This window comes from Balaenoptera ricei, chromosome 6 (genome assembly GCF_028023285.1).
Source record: "Balaenoptera ricei isolate mBalRic1 chromosome 6, mBalRic1.hap2, whole genome shotgun sequence".
Lineage (NCBI taxonomy): Eukaryota > Metazoa > Chordata > Mammalia > Artiodactyla > Balaenopteridae > Balaenoptera > Balaenoptera ricei.
In genome coordinates this window covers 120,271,375-120,292,603 of record NC_082644.1, presented here as the reverse complement: position 1 = coordinate 120,292,603, position 21,229 = coordinate 120,271,375, and the positions used below count along the sequence as shown (strand labels likewise).

The window sequence follows — 21,229 nt, the reverse complement described above, 5'->3', positions numbered from 1 at the left end:
GGAGTCCCGACGAGGCAGCTGCCCGCCTTCCAGGCCGTTCTCTCATCTGGAAAGTGGGCACGACGGCCGTGCCGCGTGGAAGCCGGTTTCTGCTGGGACACTGGGGTCCGTGGCGCAAAGCTCGTGCCAGAGAGGCAGTAGGGACGGGCCAGCTGGGAGGTGCTGGGCGGGCCTCAGTGGGGGACGGGAGGGAGAGACGCAGAGTGGTCGCAGAGTGGCAGGGTAGGGCAGGCGCTGGGGGGCTGGTCCTGCCCCTCGCAGAGCTCTGGTCCTCGGCCCTGGTGTTTGGCCAGCGGGGTGTCCCTCCCTGCTGAACCTGGGGGCGGGGAGAGCCCGTGCCTAGAGGAGTTTTCCCTCTGGGGCACAAAACCCAACACCCAGAGCCGTCAGACCCGCAGGGTTGGGAAAGTCTGGGACCAGGGGTTGGAGGGGATTCTGATTCACTGACCAGGCAGCCCCTTCCTCTCCCTGGGCCTCAGTTTTCCTCTGTGTAAAGTGGGGCCAGTGCTTGCTTTGTAGGGTTGAATCAGGATTAAATGGGATGATCCTTGTGATGCTGTCAGCTACCAGCCCAGAACCTTCAGGGCGCTCGGGAGTGGAGGCTGTGACGGTCACTAGTGACGGTCTTGTGGGATGATTCACGCTGTTCAGTTTATAGGGTCATCGAAACACTTGCTCACAGAATCGTTTCCATCCCTTTCTGTAGCCCTTGCACCTACTCTGTGTGCGCCAGGGCCTCACGTAGAGAGAGCGGCGAGTCGGCCTTTGGCTCTAAACACACCTTGTTTCAGCTCAGTAATTTACTGTTTTGTGGCATCCACAAAATGTCAGTCTCTGGGAGTTGGCCGTGGGGGCCAGACTGGCGGCAGCTGCTCCGGGGCCGCCCGGAGAGGGTCCTGGGAGCTCCCTTGTGCTCCGTGGCACAAGTGTCTGGCACTTGCAGAGAGAGACTTCCCTGGCACCCTAGTTTGGGAGCCTGGGTTAAACTACGCCACAGGACATGCTCTGTGCGGGACTTCTCAGGGCCTTTATTGCACGCACTGTAGAGGCATTTCCCAAACGTCAGTGCTTGGGAACTTCCCTTCTGTGGAATGGTCATGGGCTCGGGGTTCATGGAGCCCACTTTGGGAACCGCGGCTTGGGAGGGTGAGCGCTGCCTCTGGGGGGCCCAGCGGGGGTCGGGGGCAGGGCGGCCCCGGGGTCTGGAGCCAGCAGTGACCGTGTGCTCTCCCCGCCACAGGCTGGAACGAGCTGCTCATCGCCTCCTTCTCCCACCGCTCCATAGCCGTGAAGGACGGCATCCTCCTGGCCACCGGGCTGCACGTCCACCGCAATAGCGCCCACAGCGCGGGGGTGGGCGCCATCTTTGACAGGTGGGGGCCCAGCGCACGGCCGTGCCCTGCTTGGCCTTTGTCCTGTTCACGAAGGTTATACTTGCGGAGATGCAGAGAAGTGCAAGGACTAAGATTAAAATCCCTCCGGGGGTACCCGACAGCCGCAGCTGACGTTTTTGGTTTGCTTTTCTCCAAATATGTTTTTTTTTTTTTTTTTTTTTTAAGAAAGCTGCGTTTTTTTTTTTTTATAGCTACTTTATTTATTTATTTATTTTTATTTATTTATTTTTGGCTGTGTTGGGTCTTCGGTTCGTGCGAGGGCTTTCTCCAGTTGCGGCAAGCAGGGGCCACTCTTCATCGCGGTGCGGGGACCGCTCTTCATCGCGGTGCGCGGGCCTCTCACTATCGCGGCCCCTCCCGTTGTGGGGCACAGGCTCCAGACGCGCAGGCTCAGTAGTTGTGGCTCACGGGCCCAGCCACTCCGCGGCATGTGGGATCCTCCCAGACCAGGGCTCGAACCCGTGTCTCCCGCATTAGCAGGCAGACTCTCAACCACTGCGCCACCAGGGAAGCCCCACTCTCCAAATATGTTTTAAAGTCCTGCCCATGGGAAGGAAAGCTGCCCTATTTTTAATGCAAAGGTAGACTGTGCCGTAGATACCGTGCCGTGGTGCTGTCCTGTCGGACGCGGCCGAGACTCTTCCGAGCCGAGACCAAAGCATCGCAGCCCCTGTGAGCCCGCGCGCACCCTGTCCCTGGGAGCCCGGCTGCATCTCAGCGCTGCTTCTGGCGTGTCCCCCGTGGAGACACCGCTCTCTGCCCCTCTGCCCCTTCTCGGCACGCAGCCAGGGGGCCAGTGCTGGGCGGTGGGCAGGGGTTGGGGGGTGGGGATGGTGGGGGGAGGGGTCCCAGGCGAGCCCCCGAGAGCAGGAGCCTTGAAGTCAGAGGGGAGCAACAGAAGCACCTACTGTAGCCCCCCGGGGATAAATGTGGGAGTCGTGCTGCCCCGTGGGACAGCTCAGGTAGAAAAGAGGGGCACCACGTACTGTGGGCAAGCACTGGTTTAGACACTGTAGGGATGTGTCTTTGCCCCAGGACGTTTCAGGGCCTTTAACACAAAGCTCACGTACGGAAGTGCCACCAAAAGGGGCTGCGGAGTGCGGGGTTTATTGCCCGCAGACGGCTTCTTTGGAGAGCACGTCCCTCTGGGGGGATGTTTAGAAGTGCAGCCCCACTCACGCACCCAGCTGACAGTTCTGTGGTCCCAGCTGCTAGAGAGGTGACGGTGATGGGAATGTAATAAGTGGCTGGTGACGGGAAGTGGAACGGAGCCTGCTCCGGCTGCGAGGAAGGAGCCAGGAAGCCAGGAGCTGGGGAAATGCCTTCCCGCGGGCGGACTCGAGAGAGCGGCAGGAATGCGTCGCTCAGGCCTCGGCCTCAGGCCGCCGTGTCTGGTCTGCAGCCCCGTGGGGGCGTGTGGCAGTGGGCTTTGCCCCGGACGTGCGGGGCCCTGGCTCGCCCCGGCTGTCACGAGGTTCCTCTTTAGTCTCTGGCCCCCCAGGATAAAATCCCATTCGCAGACCTTCTTGAGCAAGAGGCGTGGAGCCCCCGGGGCGGGATGGGACAGGCTGGGTGTGGGGACTGTCCCGCCCTGTCTGGGCAGCTCCCTCCCCCGGTCTCCTGACTCTTCTCAGCTGCCCTCCAGGCCCACACCGGGCTTCCCGAGTCCTTTGGGTTTTTCTGGCAGGCCCTGTGAGGGGCAGGGTCTGACTTGGACGTCGGCATTTGCCTGCTTCCCCCGCAGGGTGCTGACGGAGCTGGTGTCCAAGATGCGGGACATGCAGATGGACAAGACGGAGCTGGGCTGCCTGCGCGCCATCGTCCTCTTCAACCCCGGTACGGCCTTCCCACCGCTTCACCTGCTGTCAGGCCCGGGCGTCAGCCCACCGGGGGGACTAAAGGCCCCGGGCTCTCACCCCCGCCCCACCGCTCACTGGGGCTGCGGTGTCGGCGACCTGCCCCTTCCTCGAGCCTCGGTGTCTCTCTTACGCTGGGGGCACAGCCATGCCACCTTCTTCCCAAGGCCCTTGTGAAGGTCGGACGAGTCCTGCGCAGCCGAGCTCATCCTCTGTGGTTTGGTGAGGCCTCTGGCCGGGCCTTTGGGCGCTGTGTCCAAAGCGAGGCCCCACTCGCACCGGCATCCTGGGCTCCAGAGGAGACGGCCTCTTCGCGCGCTTCTGCTGCCGAAGTTCTGGAGCCCGGATGTTTTGGGGGTGGACGGGGACACCGGGGGCAGGTTGGGGGCTGCTGAGGGCTTCTAGGGGGAGGTGCAGGGAGCTGACCAGGCGGTGGGAGGATGGGACGGCCCTAGGGGTCACGGGCCCTGACTCCTGGCCCTCCATCAGCTCCAGTGCTGAGGGCCGGGCTGGGGTGGAGATGGAGTCCGCTCATGGGGACAGCCCGTTGCCAGGGACGTGTGTTGCCCAGGTTTGTGCTCGAGCCCGTGACCCTGCCAGCATGGGAGGCTGAGCCACGTGTCTCGGCCCTGCCTGGCGGGATCCCCGTTGAAGTCGTGCACGGCTTGGCTCCTGGCGCTGGTTCACCTGTTGGGGCCCAGGCGTGGGGTTGCTGGGGACAGAAGGGAGATGTCTAGAGCTGGCAGAGCCCCAGGGCCTGGGGGAGCCCAGTTGCAGAGGAGCCTGGCATGTTCCCAAGGTGCCCAGGACCCCAGGCCACCATGGCATTCACGCTGGGCCACAGTGCTCCTACTGGGACATCAGACAGCTAGGGCAGGGCCGGTGTGGGACCCCCTGGTCTGGGACTCAGAGGCCAACGGACAGCAGTCCTGTTCCACGGCTGAGCCCGCAGGGGCTGCGTCAGCTTCAGACCAGCAGCAGGGAGGCTCTAGCCTCTGCCCCCTGAGCCACTAGGACGGACCATGCCTGGCTGGGGCCGGCCTCAGGGCTGTGTGAGCCCAAATCCAGATGCCCAGTGATGGCTGCTGTCCGGGGGCAGTGGGGGGAGAGAGAGAGGGAGGCTCGTCCAATGTCAGCTTGCTGGGTAACCTCAGGAGATGAAGAAGCACAGGGGGCTTATTAGCAGAGCTTTGCCCGGCCGGGGAGCTCTCAGTGCCTCAGAGAGGCCTGTGACAGCTCACCAAGATGAGCCGGGGCCGCCCGTGCTCCTCAGCCTTACCCCTGGGCCCTGGGGGTTTTGGCGACCCTGGTCCCGGGTATCTCCGTCCACAGGCAGAGCCTTCCAGACTGGGCTCCTGCCGCCAGGGTCCCAGGGCTCAGGATGGCTTCAGGGCCCCCCATAGCGTGGGTCTGGCTGTTCCAGGTAGAAGAGGGTTTGGAGCCTTCATCTGGCTCGAAGGGGCTGAGACCCAATGCAGCAGAGGCCTCTGGAGTCAACCCAGTTGCCATGGTAACCAGGAGCCGCCCGGGGGCAGGCCCATCCCACTTTACAGATGGGGCCGCTGAATGGCAGGAGGTCAGGGGACTGGCCCAAGGTCAAGTGGCCAGCAAGCAGCAGGGCCAGGGCTCGAGCGCAGGGCAGCCTCGTCTGAGTGGGGGCTCTGGGTCCCTGGGGCAGCTTCCCTGGGCAGGGCTCTTACCTGCGGCCCCTGCTCCCTCACAGACTCCAAGGGGCTCTCAAACCCGGCCGAGGTGGAGGCGCTTCGCGAGAAGGTCTACGCGTCCCTGGAGGCGTACTGCAAACACAAGTACCCCGAGCAGCCAGGAAGGTGAGCCTCGGCCCAGCCTCTGCCTGGACGGACCTCGGGGTCTCTTTGCAGACCCCCTGCCCGGGGCAGGACCCCCTCACCAGCCCTTCAGACACTCTTGTGAATTAGAAGGCGACACCCTGCCTTCATCCAGGGCAGTGGGGGATTGAGGTGCTCTCCCGGCCTCAGCGGGCACGCTCTCACGCTTTCTTGTAGCCCCGCCAAAAAGATGGGCCCAGCGCCGGCACACAGTAGGTGCTTGTCGCTGTAAAGCATGTAAACGAAGTCAGTGCTTTCTTCCGCCTGCCAAAGGGAACCGCTAGAGGCAGGGGCCTGGCGTGCTCACCTCTAGCAGGGAAGGACGCCAGCACATAGTAGGTGGTTTATAAGCATATGCAGAGTAGATGGCCGTGGTCTGCAGACCTGCCCGTCTCTCCTGGCTGACTGTGGGCCCCGGAAGGGCTGGAATTGTCTCCTTTCTGGGTCCACAGTGCCGGGCGCGCCGTGGGTGTCCAGGAGAGGGGGGAAGCATCAGTGGCTTCATGGCATTCCAAATCTGTTGTCCTGATTCTACCCCCTCCGTCTCCCGCTGGCCGCCCCGCCAACTGGCACACACGGGCCACACAGGGTTAACTGTCTTGCTCAGCCTCATCTGGTTTGGTTTAGAGTGAAACTTCCCGGAGGAGGAGGAGGATGAGAGGAGGGGTGGCAGGCCCGCCTGTTTTTCCTGGCTTCCCGCCCTAGCCCATCTCGCCAGCTCAGCAGAAAACAGCTCGTTCTCTGGCCCTGTTCCAGCCTCTAAGCTGCGTTTCTGCCTTTAAAACGCGGGTAGTGTTGCAGCCAAGCACGGGGCTTTTCCCCCTGAAATACAGACACTGTTAATAATTAATGAGGCTCTGGGGCCCCTGGAGGGTCATGTGGAGAGACCAGGCAGCAGTGGGATGGGGACAGCGTGGGGGGCAGATGTGGATGTCCCTGGAGGGGCATGTGGCCCCGTTCCCCCCCCCCCCCGCCCCCACCCCCAGCAACTGTCCTTGGCAGCGGGGCCACTAAGCCTGGCGTCCCTTTTCCAAGAGGCTCCCAAAGTCTTCCCCTGTTCCTCCCCCACCCAGCGTCCTCCCCAGAAACTCCCCAGGGGGTGGGCACGGCCCGAGGAGCCTCCGTCCCTCCCACCCGCCCTGTCTGGGCATCAGGTGCCTCTGGCCGAGCTCTTCCTGGGGAAGGTGGGCGCTGGCGTGGGGCCCCCTGGAGGCTGGTCCTTGCTGAGAAGGGCTTGTTGGCGCTCAGACCTGCTCCCAGCTCGGGAGCAGCTTCACCTTTGGCGCCCCTACAGCCAGAGGCATTGCTGGTACTCAGATCTCTTCTCGTAACCCTTCTTCCTGCTTAAAATCCTGCTGTGGCTCCCTCTTGCACTGGAGAAAGCCCACGTGTTGTAACTTCCCCACGAAGCCCTGTTCAGCCTGCCCCAGCCTGGCCACTGTCTCGCCACTGGACCTTCATCCTGGATCTCCACCCTGGGGGTCTCTGTTCGGGGTCTTCTGCCTCCGGGCCCTGACCTGCTCTGTGTGCTCGGCCTGAGAGACCCCCCTCCCCGTCCAAGGCCCAGCTCAGGCAGGTCTCCTGCCGGGGCGGCCTCGGGGATGGGGCAGTGAGCCTGGTCCCTTCCCCAGGGGGCCGCCGGGCGCCAGGACGGAGGGTGGGAGGGCCCGCCTGCCCCTCACGCGGCTCCTGTCCCGCAGGTTTGCCAAGCTGCTGCTTCGTCTGCCGGCCCTGCGCTCCATCGGCCTCAAGTGCCTGGAACACCTCTTCTTCTTCAAACTCATCGGGGACACGCCCATCGACACCTTCCTCATGGAGATGCTGGAAGCCCCGCACCAAATGACTTAGGCCCGTGGCCCGTCCTTCGCACCCGCTGGTCCGGCCGCCCCGCCCGGCTGCCAGCTGCTCTTCTCAGCCGAGCCTGTCCCGCCCCTCCTCTGCCTGGCTGTTTGGACTTGGGGGCGCGGCCTGTCACTGCTAAGCCTGAGATGTGCTGCCACCCTCGTTATTTTCAGTACTACTCGACTGGACCGGGCAGTGGCCCTGCTGGGGTGGCAGCCGGAGTGGCAGGAACTGGTGTGAGCGCCGGGGGAGCCCGGGCGGCTCACGGGGTCTCAGGCCCCCGCCCCCGGAGCTACAGCGGTCAGAGGGTGGCTTTGTTCCGTCACTGTTCTGTTGTCGCTGGGTTTGGAAATATCCCGTGCGAGGTCCTCTGTTTGCAGGGATCCCTCTGCCTCCTGTGTGTGCTGGCAACCTGCCAGCCCGGCCTCACCCACAATCGGGAGGAGGGGACAGGTGCGGGGGGGGGGGGTTGGCATTTCATTGCAAAAGACCCCACGTGCCCCCTGGGAGGACGGGAGGGGCTCTGGGGCAAGCAGCCTTGTCTCCCCTCAGAATGAAGGGTGAGCAACCCGTTTCCAAAGATGACTTTCAACTTTGTCCCCGAGCCAATCAGAACAGAAGCTGACCTCTGCGCAGGGTTTGGGGGCCACCTCAAGGCTGCAGGGGCTGGAGTCACCTGCCCACCCCACCCCACCCCACCCCTCCTCATTTCTCTCTTTGCATTGTCCTGGTTTCAGCTTCTTCTCCCACATGGTCCTGTCCAGCCCTGGGTAACCAACACCCCCCCCCCCCCAAATCTTCCAGTCTGTGCAGAGGGCCAAGGCTGACCCCACTCCCCAGTCCTGGAGGGCTAGCCTGGTCTCTGGCCCTCCTGGAAGCACTGGGGGGGCCATGCCGACCTGGGCTCTGCTGACCTCTCAAGGGCAGAGGTCACCACCAAGGAGGCCCACAGGGACGGGAGGAGAGGAGAGTCACTTTCCCCAGAGGGTCCTCGGGCAGCTGTGCACGTTGAAGGAGGGACCTGTGGGCACATGGCTCGGGGGAGGGGGCAGATGGTCCATTCTGGAGCGCTCTGGGTAGAGAGGCCCCTTTGCTGGCTGTTCTGTCCAGAGGACTCTTGGGGTCAGGAACCGTTGAGTGCCAGCACCCTTGGGCCGGGGCTGGGTGCCCCTCGGGGACAGCCAGCCCGGCTGTTGTCTTGGCCGGCTGATGGAGCCCTTTGTGGGAGCTCCATCAACACCTGCTCTGGTTGAGGGCACCCCACCCAGCCCTGCACCGGCCCCTGAACCTTTCACCCAGCCCAGGCAGGCAGGCCCTCTGCCCCTGGGGCAGGGGCGGGGGTGGGGTCTCTCAGGTTGAACTGGCCTCTTTTGCACTGTAATGCCGTCTCTTTGGTCCGAGTACTTTCCATTTTCACGCCTCGTACTCCCTGAACCCAGCATTTGTCAGTCGTGGGGGCCTGAGCCGGGCCGGGGCCGGGGGTAGGCGTTAGGGAGGAGTCCTGTCTTCTCAGCCCATCAGGGGCATGCTCTGCGCTGCCTGTCTTCTTCCCGCCGCTCCCCACCAGAGAGGCCCCAGAGCGGGGGTGGGCGTGGGGGCTGTGGATGCCCTCCCCCCAGGTCTGTTCCCCCAGGTGCTGCAAGGGTGCCCCTGGGGCTGGAAGGGGAGAGGCCGGCCTCCAGGCCTCTAGGGAGGAGGGAGTCCATTCTTTGCCCTCCGGAGTCTGGCCCGAGCTCAGTGTGAGGCACCTGGGCAGAGGGTGTGGAAGCTTCCACAAACACGTCCTTTCTCTGGCACCCCACCCCGCCCTTAACTTGGTGGCGCAGGCGAGGAGTCCCCTGCCACACAGGCACCCCCAGCCCCGTCCACCATCTGAGGCAGAGACGGGGCGAGCCCACGCCTACCTAGTTGTCCCTCTTCCCAGACTCTCCCTGAAAGTCTTGGCAGTCTTTGGGGGCGTGCTTGTGTCAGGCAGAGGGACGCCGGCACCCTCAGGGGCCTCCCTCTGGGACCCCCTCCCCCTGGGAACGTAGACCGCCCCCCGGCCCACCACCCTGGTGCCTTCTGCAGCCAGATGCACCCTGTCCGCACCCAGCCCCCTCCCGCTCCCCTGGACCCCTCGGGAACGTGGTGGCTCCAGTGGGGAGAACCCAGGATGGGCGCTTTGCTGGGGGGTCGGCCTCGTGGGCTGGCTGCTCGTAAGGCACTGAGGTCCCCAGGCCGCCCCCTCCCAAAGCCAGAAATCCCCTGGCCCCTCGCCGCTCAGCCTTCCGCGGCCCCGCCGGCACGGCAGCGTCTTGGGTTCTTGGGGCTGCCCTTTCGTCTTCTCCTCGGTCCGCTGTCATCGATGTTGTCATGCAGTGCTGTTTGTTTGAAAGATGATGGTGGGGAAACGGCACATTACTCAGTAGAGAGGTAGGATTTTTATTTAACCAGACCTTCAGTAGTATTACCAATCTGGTTCAACTAAGGTGATTTTTTGTAATTATTATTATTATTATTATTATTTTGGTGGGACAATCTTTAATTTTCTAAAGATAGCACTAACATCAGCTCAGTAGCCATTCCGGTGCCCGTCCCCGCCTGCTGGGCGCTTCCGGCACGTCCCCTCCCTGCTTGGACATCAGATGGGGCTCCCGAGGCCGAGGAGTGAAGATGACCGCGCCCTGGGTTTGGAAGGTGTTGGCAGAGCCAGACTCCGACTCGTCCCCCGTCAGGCGTCTCCTTGGAAGCTGGCCTGCCCGGGAAGGTCCGCCCAGATGGCTCCCGGGTCAGCCCCTGGCCCTCTCGTCCCCTGGGGGGGAAGATGGCGCCACACTCTCGGTGTTCCGGAAGGATTCGGGCTGGCAGGCCGGTGGCCAGTGCTGGAGGCCATGCCGAGCTTCCTCCTCCGTGGGGGCCCCTGGGGGGGCCCGGCCGGAACGTGCAGCTAGTGGGTAATCAGCTGATGTTGTCCCCATCACGGAATTCGGTCCCCGCCCACGCAGGTGTGTGGCGTACAGTGTACATGCTGTACAGAGACCCTGTGTGCACAGACCTGCTCGCCATCCACACACGTGTACCAGTTCCCAGCGTTCTCTGTTTATTTTTAATCAAGACTTTCCTCCCCGCCCCCACCCCCCGTTTTCCTACAGATTTGCTTCATGTAAGCAAGTACGTAAGGACCCCTCCTTTGGTGAAATCCGGGTTCGAATGAATTATCTCGTGGCAAGGAGATGCATCTATTTTAAGATGCTTTGGTGCAAACAGGTTTAGCCGTTCCCAGTCCTTAGAATGCCTTAGCCGGGATGCGTAGCTCACACTTAGAGAGGATGACACACACATACAGAGAAAAGAGATGTCTAAAGCATCGGGAAAGGTAGAAAAAAAATCTATTTTTGTACAAATGTAATTTTATCCCTCATGTATACTTGGAGGATGTGGCGGGGAGGGGGGACTTGTTTTGTTTCTGCTTCTAGAGATTGAGGTGAAAGCTTTCTGAGTCAACGTTGGGACGCAAGGCGGAGCGGAGGAGGGAGCTCTCGGGACGGGGCACGGGCTTCAGACGAAACCGCGGCACGTAGATGTTTTCTTTCTGGGGCAGGAAGGTGGGCCTGGAACTTTCAAGGGTTTTCTTCCCCTTTCGAGTAATTTTTAAGCCTTGCTCTGTTCTGTCCCTGTTGCCAGCTGGCCTTCCCGAGACTCTGACTGTGAAATTACTTCCCCACGTGATTGTTCTCGAAAACTTCGCGGCCGCAGGTGCCGGGGATTCACGAACAATGGTGTTAGGATTGTGGAAAAGAGAAACTCAAAGCCAAACGTGAGAGGAGAAACAAACAAAACATGAGTGTTTAAAAATACATCCCCATTCAGTTTGCCTTTGTGCTGGTGGGGTTTTCCTGTCGGTCTGGAAGTCACCCACGCCGGGGGCTTCCGGCCGCCCTGGAGCGGGAGGGCCTGCCGGCCTCGCCCTGACCTGGGCCGGGTCCACACCAGGCGTCCCAACTGCACCCCGGACGGCGGTGGTGGCCTGTCCAGGGTGGTGAGACTGCGCCCTGGGCCCCCTCCGGATCACAGAGCTCCCGGGAGCCTGCCTCTGGGTCTGGGCCCCGTCCAGAGGCCTCCCGAGAGGGCTGCCCTCAGCGTCCGAGGGGCCAGGTGTGGGCTGAGCCCAGCCCCGGCGTCCACACTGGCTTGAACGGGCGGGAGGTTCACACACAGCCACAGAATGAGTGATGTCATCGAACTGCCCCATTCGTGAGCAGGTAGCGACACCCCTTGTCCTCCCACTCGTCCCCATGCTGTCTGGGGGCTGGGCTGGGCCCGGCCGCAGTTTGGCGATGGTCCCCGAACCCTCTTGTGTACCTTCAGCCGGCAGGCACCCTCCAGGGAGCCCCGGGGTGTCCTGGAGCTGGGAGCCTTGAGGGCCAGAGTCCCGCCCGGTGGCGCCGGACGCGTGGTACCGAGGGCAAAGGTGGCTCCCGGCAGGAGGGCGTGAATCTCACCACGAGGCCTGTGGCCCGAGAGGCAGGGGCTCCCCTGGTAACCCCCCTAGATGTGCTCGTGCACATACAGTATACACGGGGACACGTGCGTTCACACACGTACAAACGCTCGTACACACGTGCACACACACCACCTCACAGAAACTCAGCGGCTCCTGTCCCTACCAGGGCTGCAGGCCGTGCCAGCGGGACGCTGGAAGCACAGGGCACTGAGGCCTTGCCGCCGAGACCCGCTGCCAGGTCTGCTGCTGCTTGCGAGGGCCTCCCCAGAGTCAGGGCGTGGCCTTGCCCACCAGAGCCCAGCCTGGACCTCCTGGAAGGGGCGGGCACAGGGAGACAGCCTCCCACGGCCTCCGGGCCTTGCTGGGACCGGCCCACTCTGGTTTCCTGTCATAAAAGCTCAAATAATACCAGCCGTGGGGGCCTCCTCTTGGTCTGAAAAGTGGGCCAGCCCTGGGGGTCCTGGAGAGTTGGAGGGTTGCCACCCACTGAGGGCCCCTTGCCTGCCTTCCACATGCCCAGGCCCGCGGGCTACCCTGGCCCAGCTCTGGGCCCGGCCTCCACGGGTGGATCCTGCAGCGGCGTCTTGGGCAGGGTGCGAGGGCACAGGTGTAAGCGGGCCCTGAGGAGGGATGGCTCCGATGGCTGCAGGGCGAGGAGGGGCCACTGGGGTCTCGGGAAGACCAGGGAGAGGAGGGTTCCGCGCGGGTTCCCAGGCCGAGCAGGGCAGTGACCGAGATGACCTATCCAAGCCCAGCATCCCCCAAACGTTGTCCAGGACAGAGGCTCCAGGGAGCACACCTGGGGTGACGTTACCCCTGAGGAGAAGCAGCAAAGGAGCCAGTAGGCAGAGGGGGCCGAGAGGTGGGTGAGTCCGGGTGGGCAGGGCTCCGACACCCGACTTCTTGTGGTGAGCTGTGCCCCTGGCGAGCCTCCAGTCAAGCGGAGACCCAGGCTGCCTACGGGCATTGCTTGGCAACCTGGCTTCTGGCCTCTCTGCTGCCTCCAGTTGCCATGGTGACTCCTGCCCAGGGCGGTCCCCCTGGACCAGAGATGCTGGGCCTGATAAGTTTATCACCAGCAGGATCAGGTGGTGACAGGATGTGTCAGCAGGGCTTGGGGGTTGTAACCTGAGAGGTGAGGTTTGGGTGGGGGGTTTTGGGACAGAACCGTGCTGAGCACCCCTGGATAACAGGTTCTGGGCTGGGTGCCGGAGCCCAGTGACAGGAAAGGGCTGGCCCTGCCATCAGCAAGCAGGCAGTGTGATTGGAGAAAGGGCATGTGTGGGAAATGGGGGGGACATCCTGGGAAGATGGGGTGAGCCCCCCCAGTGAGGCCCCGATGCCCAGCAGAGGATACAGAGGACAGAAGAAGAGTAGGTGTCATCGCTGGGCCCGAGGGCTGCCGTACCCAGAGTGACGAGAACCCTGCAGAGGTGGTCAGGGGAGTTGAGACCTCAGGCAGGAAGTGACCGGAATGTGGAGGGTTAGGGAGAGGGGACTTGTCACGGTTTCAGTCCTCAGCCCCTGCTACCCACACAGTCCCATCTGCCCCCAAACGCGGGGGCTCCCCAGCCAGGACAAGGAGAGGCTGCTGCCCTAGTACGTGCCAGTGTGCCTGGGTCCACGAGGGGGACGGCCAGCCGGCTGCCTGTGGACTTCGCATCTGCCCTGTCCCTAGGGGAGGCGTCCCGACTGCCGGTGACCTCGAGGACTCAGTGTCAGAGTGCACTGGCCATTTCATCCCCCCGACCCCGCCCAGCCGCAGAAGCCTTCTACATGGATCCCCGGACAACCCACAGGAGGCTGGGAGGGGGCTGCAGCCCCGGGGCGGCCTCCCTGATGCAGACAGAGCCCCTGGGAGGAGTTCTGAGTTCTGACGGGGCCCAGCCCAGCCCTCCACCCCTGTTACGAGGGACCCCTGTAGAAGGGTGCGCTGGGTGCCTCAGAACAGAAGCTTCGGGGCCAAGCTGCCCCAGGTGCGAGGCGGCACTGCCCCCTGCTGGAAGTGCCGGGGCAAAGCCCACCCTGGTCCCTCCGGTCCCTTGTCCCTCCCATCCCTGCAGCCCGCGCTGCAGTGGGTCCCGATGCCCTACACATAGAATCACCAGGAGCCTCACGGAATCCTGATGCCCAGGCCGCCTCCCCCAAGCTGATCAAATCAGAAGGTTGGGGTGGGAGAAGGGAGGGCGGCGCGGGTGCTTAGTATGGATGCCCGGGGTGGGCTGGGCAGCAGGGGCCTACTGTGCGCTCAGCCTGGGCCGGGAGGTGGGGCGGGTCCTGCCGTCTCTGGGCCTCAGTTTCCGCGTCCGCACCACGAGGACAGACGTCTCCACCTCCCAGAGCCGTTGTGATGAGGTGTGCAAGACCTTGGTCATCCAGAAAATGCTCCGAAGTCGCCACTTCCTGTTTCACTTCCGTGCGAAGGGACTGTTGCACAGAGGCGCAGACCTGGCGGGGGCTGGAGCCCTCGGAGCTGTGGCCTGGGGCCACGTCTGGAGGAGGCCAGGGCTGTGGGCCCGGTTCCAGGCCGGCGGACCAGGAAGGTCAGCACCATCGTGTCCTTGAAGGTGAAAATCCAAGAGCAGGTCAGAGCTGCCCGGATGGGCGGCCAAGCCCTGGGCATTTGGGAATCCCGGGGAGGGGACTTCGTGCAGTCATTCACGGATGACACTCATCAGGCCCAAGCCCCACCCTGAGGAGCTTTCTACCCCACTAGGGCCCCTGGGTCTGAATCCAGGAGCGCCTGGACATCCCTATCCCGCCCCCCTGCTGGACGACCTGGCCCAGCTGTCCCCGAGCCTGACCCCCAGGCCCTCCCTGCCTGGACACCTGGGGCCCTGCCCTAACCTGGCAGGAGTGCCGCGGACACTACGACCCAAAGCCTGTGCAGCTAGGTGCTCAGCACCCAGCGGGGCTGGAAAAGGCTGCTTCCGCCTGTGGGGCTGTGGTTGGTTCCCGTCTTCACAAGGCAGAGGTCAGTCAGGGGCATCTAGTGAGTCCAGGCCCACAGCCCAGAGGGGCCCAGGATCAACGCGCTTGACAGAGGCTTTCCTGACCGCCCTGCCCGCCGGGGGCTGGTCCCGATGTAGCTTTGAGAGGCCTGCTCTGGCTGGGGAGGGACAGGTCTCTGGGTAGCCACCGAAGTCGGGCCTCCGTCCTCCTGCCCTTCTCACACCAGCAGCTGCCAGTGCCCAGCCGGGGCCAGCCAGGGAGGCATGAGACTCAGGAGGCCAGGCCCGGGGTCCAACCCCGGCTGGAGACGGGTGGACAAAACATTTCCCTCCTGGGCCTCAGTCTCCCTTCTATGGATGGGTGAGAACGGTAGTGAGCACGTGCTGTGAAGGCTCAGAGCAGAGTAATGATCTTACCAAAGATGAGCAGCCCCATTGCTCAGGTAAGAAACTGAGGCCAGGAGAGGAGGTGACCGCCCGGGTTCAGCTTGAGCAGTGGAACCCCGGGCCCCGGCTTCTAGGCGGCGCTCCTGCCAGGAGAGGAGCAATTGTGAGCCCGCCCTGCCGCCTGCTCCGAGCCCAGGCTGCCCAGTGGAGCAGGTGGGGCCCCAGGTGCTGGGGTGGAGCAGCCCGGCAGAGATGCCTGTGGACCTCCCTTTCCGTCTGCTGCCGAGACCTCAGGGAGGTGAGGTAGGGGCTGGGCGGTGGGCCCAAACTCTTTAGGTGCCCAAGGCCATTTGAGAGCTCAGAAAGGGGAGAGGCTGACCACGGCAGGGGCGTCAGGGAAGGCCCCCCCCAGCACTTCACCTCCTCTCCAGAGGGCTGGGGAGGGCTGCTTTGGAAGGCAGTTTGGCAGTTTCTTACAAAGCTTGACATCATCCGGTGACTGCAGCCCTGTGTTTACACAACTGATTTGAAAACATATGTCTACCCCCAAACTGGCACACAAACGTTTACAGCAGCTTTATTCATCATTGCCGAAAACTGGAAGCGACCAAGATGTCCTTCAGTAGGTGAATGGACAAGCAGATTGAGGTCCATCCAGACAGAGGGAACACTCTTAACAATAAAAAAGAAATGAGCTGTCAAGCCACGAAAAGACAGGGAGGAATTATAAATCCGTATTGCTAAGTGAAAAAACCTAAGAAAGAGAAAAGGCTATATACTACATGATTCCATTTATGCAACGCTCTGTAAAAGGCGTCACAATAGAGATGGTAAACAGATCAGTGGTTGCCAGGGGTTCCAGTGGGGAGCGAGTAGGTGAGATGCAGGATTTTTAGGGCAGTGAAACCATTCTGTACGAGACTACTGGTGGGTACATGACACTGCAAACTTGTCCAAACCCACAGGATTTTACTGAACAAACAGGGAGCCTTATTGTATGCAAATAAAGAAAATTACTTAGGAGCTTGGGAGAATCCCAGGACGGCGTGCAGACGGCGGCAGAACAACCTTCCTGAATCAACCTCACTGAAAGGGTGGAGGGAACAGCCACTGAGACAGCGGCTTTGGAGACGAGTGGGGTTTGTAAAATTAGAGATGAAACGCACTGTGTGAGGCCGCGCTTAAGTTGATAAAGCTGTTTCCGGGGCTGCGGGCTGACAGCTCTGATATCTGATGTTGCTGTACGTCTACACTGGAACTGAACCGTGCCGTGGGGTGGGTGTGGGGGGGCCTGGCGTGTGGCTGCTGGACTGGGAGGGACAGGCCAGCAGGGGAGGTGCTTGAATGATCCGCGTGGCAGTGGCTCAGAGCTGGAGATGCGGTACGCACCCAGGTTTGGCTTCCTACAGACGGCTGCATGGAGAATACCTATAATTATGTGTAAACACAGCCCAGCGTAGGATACACACAGTTTCCTTGCTCCATCAGCTGAGAGAGACTGGAAGTGACAAATAGCTCCCAGCAGCCCCGAGCACCCCAGCGCCCAGATCTTGGTTTCTAACACCATTCTCCAATGCAAGGACCAGGGCTTCTGCGGGAGATGGCTGATTCTAGGGCTGGGGCAGGAAATGGCCGGGATAAGCCCGGAGCATCTTGTCGTGCTAGAAAGTAAAAGTAAAAAAAACCCACAGGAACCACAGAAGCACGACCATGGGGTCATCAGGGGGACACAGGATGTGACTGGCACAGTTCCCAATGGCTGAAGCTGTAACAACCGGAGCTGGGACAGAATAAACAAAGTTGGATTGGATGATGGCCCAAAGGATAACATGAATATCCGTGAGCCAGTACTCATATAAATACATGATCCAATAAATAGACAAATGGTGGACAAGAGACAAATCTCCCTGCAGGAGAATTCCAAAGGATTTATGTGGCTGCTCGCCCTCCAGGGGGTGGAGCCCGACCCACCATCCTTGAGCGTGGGCTGTGCCCAGTGACCTCCTTATAAAGAGGGCTCTACAGGGAGGGAGAAAAAGAGGAACTTCATGGAGGTGGGGATGGGGCGGACCCTGGCAAACACGACCTCAGCCAGTGATCAAGGTCAACACCAGCAGTGATGAGCCCTGGGGATGGCCTGCACCCCTGGTATGATGGCATGAGGCGGGCACCTCCCCTCTGGGGTCTTCCTCCCAAACCCACCACCAAGTCCAACCACAAGAAAAACACCAGACAAACCCCAGCTGAAAACATTCTACAAAATCCCTGAGCAATCTCCTCAAAATTGTCAAGGTCATCAAAAATACGGAAAGTCTGAGAAACCATGCCAGCCCAGAGGAGCCCTAGGAGACGTGACAACTAAATGCTGGGAGGGGTCCTGGGACAGAGGAGGACATTAGGGAAAAAAACAAAGAAAATTAAAGTAAACTATGGACACAAACACAGGCAAACCTTGGTTTATTGCGCTTCACTTTATTGCACTTTGCAGATATTGTGTTTTTTACAAACTGAAGGTCTGTGGCGACCCTGAGTCAAGCAAGTCTGTTGGTGCCTTTTTTCCAACAACATTTGCTCATTTTGTGTCTCTGTGTCACATCTGGGGAATTTTCACCATATTTCAAACTTTTTCATTAATGTTATATCCATTATGGTGATCTGTGACCTTCAGGGTTACTATCGTAATTGCTTGGGGAGCCATGAACGGCCCCCCATAAGACGGTGAACTGAATTGATCAATGGGTGTGTTCTGGCTGGCCCACCGACCGGCTGTTCCCCGTCTCTCTCTCCCCCTCCTAGGGCCTTCCTTTGCCCTGAGACACAACAGTATTGAAATTAGGCCAATTAATAACCCTACCATGACCTCCAAGCGTTCAAGTGAAAGGAAGAGTTGCACGTCTCTCACTTTAAATCAAAAGCTAGAAATGACGAAGCTTGGTGAGGAGGGCATGTCAAGAGCTGAGATAGGCCTAAAGCTGGGCCTCTTGTACTAAACAGTTTGCCAAGGTGTGAAGGCAAAGGAAAGTCCTTGAAGGAAATTAAAAGTGTTGCTCCAGTGAAGACACGAATGATAGGAAAGCAAAACAGCCTTATTGCTGGTATGGAGGAAGTTCGAGTGGCCTGGATAGAAGATCAGACCAGCCCAACGTTCCCTTAAGCCAAAGTCTCATCCAGAGCAAGGTCCTAACTCTCTTCAATTCTATGAAGGCTGAGAGAGTCGAGAAGCTGCAGAAGAAAATTTTGAAGCTGACAGACGTTGGCTGAAGAGGTTTAAGGAAAGAAGCCGTCTCGTAACGTCGAAGTGCCAGGTGAAGCAGTAAGTGCTGACGGAGAAGCTATAGCAAGTTATCCAGAAGATCTAGCTAAGATCATTCATGAAGGTGCTACACTACGCAACAGATTTTCTATGTAGACAAAGCAGCATTCTACTGGAAGAAGACACCATCCAGGACTTTCATAGCCAGAGAGGAGAAGTCAATGCCTGGCTTCAAAGGACAGGCTGACTCTCTCGTTAGGGGCTAATGCAGCTGGTGACTTTAAGTTGAAGTCAGTGCTCATTTACCATTCCCGGAGTCCAAGGGCGCATAAGAATTATGCTAAATCTCCTCTGCCTGTGCTCTGTAAATGGAACAACAAGGCCTGATGACAGCACATCTGTTTACTACGTGGTTCACTGAATATTTCAAGCCCACTGTTGAGACCTACTGCTCAGTAAAAAAGATTCCTTTCAAAATATTCCTGCTCATTGACGATACACCTGGTCACCCAAGAGCTCTGATGGAGATGGGCAATGAGATCAGTGATGTTTCCAGGCCTGCTAACACGACATCCATTCTGCAGCCCATGGATCGAGGAGGAATTTCAAGTCTTATTATTTAAGAAATACGTTTTGTAAGGCCACCGCTGCCACAAATACTGATTCCTGTGACGGATCTGGGCAAAGTTAACTGAAAATATTCTGGAAAGGATTCACCCTTCTAGATATGGTTAAGAACATTCGTGATGCATGGGAAGAGGTCATAATATCAACATTAACAAGAGTTTGGAAGAAGTCGATTCCAGCCTTCATGGATGACTTTGAGGGGTTCAAGACCTTAGTGGAGGAAGTCACTGCAGATGTGGTGGAAATAGCAGGAGAACTAGAATGAGAAATGGAGCCTGAAGATGTGACTGAATTGCTGCAACCTCATGATAAAACTGTAACAGAGGCGGAGTTGCTTCTTTCGGATGAGCAAAAGAAGTGATTTCTTTTGTGAGTGTGTGTGTTGTAAGAAGATTTTATTTACAGAAGGAGACAATGGGCTTTAGTTTGCTGACCTTTGCCCTAAACTCATGCTTTACATATTAGCATCTACCAACTTCAATCTCATGTTTTTTGCTTTTTTAAAATTTTAATTTTATTTGAGTAAAGTTGAGTTACAGTGTTGTGTTAGTTTCAGGTGTACAGCAAATGATTCAGTTGTACATATATATATATATATATATATATATATATATATATATATATATATATTCATTCTTTTTTAGATTCTTTTCTCTTACAGGTTATCACAGAATATTGAGTAGAGTTCCCTGTGCTGTACAGCAGGTCCTTGTTGGTTATCTGTCTTATATATAGTGGTGTGTGTGTGGTCATCCCAAGCTCCTGATTTATACACGCCCCCCACCCCCATGTTTCCCCTTTGGTAACCATAAATTTGTTTTCGATATCTGTAAGTCTGTTTCTGCTTTGTAATTAAGTTAATTTGTGTCTTTTTTAAAAATTATGTTCCACATATGTGTGGTATAATTGTCTGACTTACTTCACTTAGTATGATAATCTCTATGTCCATCCATGTTGCTGCAAATGGCATTGTCTCATTCCTTTTTATGGCTGAGTAATATTGCACTGTATATATGTACCACATCTTCTTTATCAATGCCTCTGTCGATGGACATTTAGGTTGCTTTCATGTCCTGGCTATTGTGACTAGTGCTTCAATGAACATTGAGGTGCATGTATCTTTTCGGATTATGGTTTTCTCCAGATATATGCCGAGGAGTGGGATTACTGGACCATATGGTAGTTCTATTTTTAGTTTTTTGGGGGACCTCCATACTGTTCTCCATAGTGGCTGCGCCAATTTACATTCCCACCAACAGTGCAAGAGGGTTCCTTTCTCTTCACACCCTCTCCAGCATTTACTGTTTGTGGATTTTTTGATGATGGCCATTCTGACCAGTGTGAGGTGATACCTCATTGTAGTTTTGATTTGCATTTCTCTGATAATTAGTGATGTTGAGCATCTCTTCATGGGCTTTTTGGCCATCAAAAGTGATTTCTTGAGATGGAATCTACTCCTGGTGAAGATTCGGTGAAGATTGTGGAAATGACAACAAAGGATTGAGGATATTACATACACTTAGTTGATGAAGCAGCAGCAGGGTTTCAAAACACTGACTCCAATTTTGGAAAAAGTTCTACTGTGGGTAAAATGCTAGCAAACAACATCGCACGCTACAGAGAAATCGTTAATGAAAGGAAGAGTCAATTAATGCAGCGGACTTCATGGTGGTCTTATTTTAAGACATTGTCGAAGTCACCCCAACCTTCAGCTACCACCACCCTGATCAATCAGCAGCCGTCAGCATCCAGGCCATCAGCCCTCCATCAGCAAAAAGATTACAGCTTACCAGTGGCTCAGATGGTGGTTAACATATTTTAGCAATAAAATATTTTAAATTAAGGTTTGTACATTGTTTTTTTAGACCTAATGCTATTGTACACTTAATAGACTACAGTACAGTGTAAACATAACTTTTATATGCCCTGGGAAACCAAAACATTCCTGTGACTTGCTTTCTTGCGATATTCACTTATTGCAGTGGTCTGGAACCGAACCCGCAATATCTCTGAGCTGTTGCCTTTAGTAACGTATTGATACTGGTTCATTAGTTATGACAAATGTACTATATGAATGTAAGATGTTAGTTAGCATTAGGGAAAGCTGGGCGAGGGGTCTATGGGAACTCCCTGTACTATCTTTGCAACAATCCAGTAAATCTAATATGATTCTAAAATTAAAAAAGTTTATTTAGAAAATTAAAGCAGCATATATACATAAAAAATGTCACAATCCATGGCCTGAATACTGACTTACGGAAACCAGTGTGTTTACTGAAGACCTCTTGTGAGACAGCCCAGCTGTTGTGAATAAGGACGTTGCTTTTCCAGAGAGATTCCATATCCAGCCTGTGTGTAATATCCCATATTCAGGAGAGAGAGGGGGAGAGAGAGAGGGGTGGAGGGAGAGAGAGATGGAGAGAGAGAGCATGATGGGGGGTTGCTGGGGTCTGGTGATGGGAGGGGGCTGAAGAGCTGAGCTGCTAGGCTGACGGGCTCTCCCTCACCTCTCTCCCTCCCCCCTCCCTCCTACCCCTCTAAGGTCACTAACTAGGGTCTCTGTTGTATGTGCCTGAGCCCCTTCCC

At 58.1% G+C, this 21,229-nt stretch overlaps 1 protein-coding gene across 3 annotated transcripts in view; it reads left to right on the top strand.

The window, feature by feature from the left end:
- RXRA (retinoid X receptor alpha) overlaps positions 1–9,445 on the top strand; it is a 100,432-nt gene extending 90,987 nt beyond the window's left edge. For all 3 annotated transcript variants that reach the window (XM_059925964.1, XM_059925962.1, XM_059925963.1), the window contains exons 7-10: positions 1,241–1,373; positions 3,139–3,230; positions 4,974–5,079; positions 6,798–9,445. In XM_059925964.1, the coding sequence (XP_059781947.1) occupies positions 1,241–1,373; positions 3,139–3,230; positions 4,974–5,079; positions 6,798–6,945 (479 nt within the window). In that variant the 3' untranslated portion in view covers positions 6,946–9,445. The remainder of the gene's footprint in view (positions 1–1,240; positions 1,374–3,138; positions 3,231–4,973; positions 5,080–6,797) is intronic.
- The last annotated feature ends 11,784 nt before the right edge of the window (positions 9,446–21,229 follow it).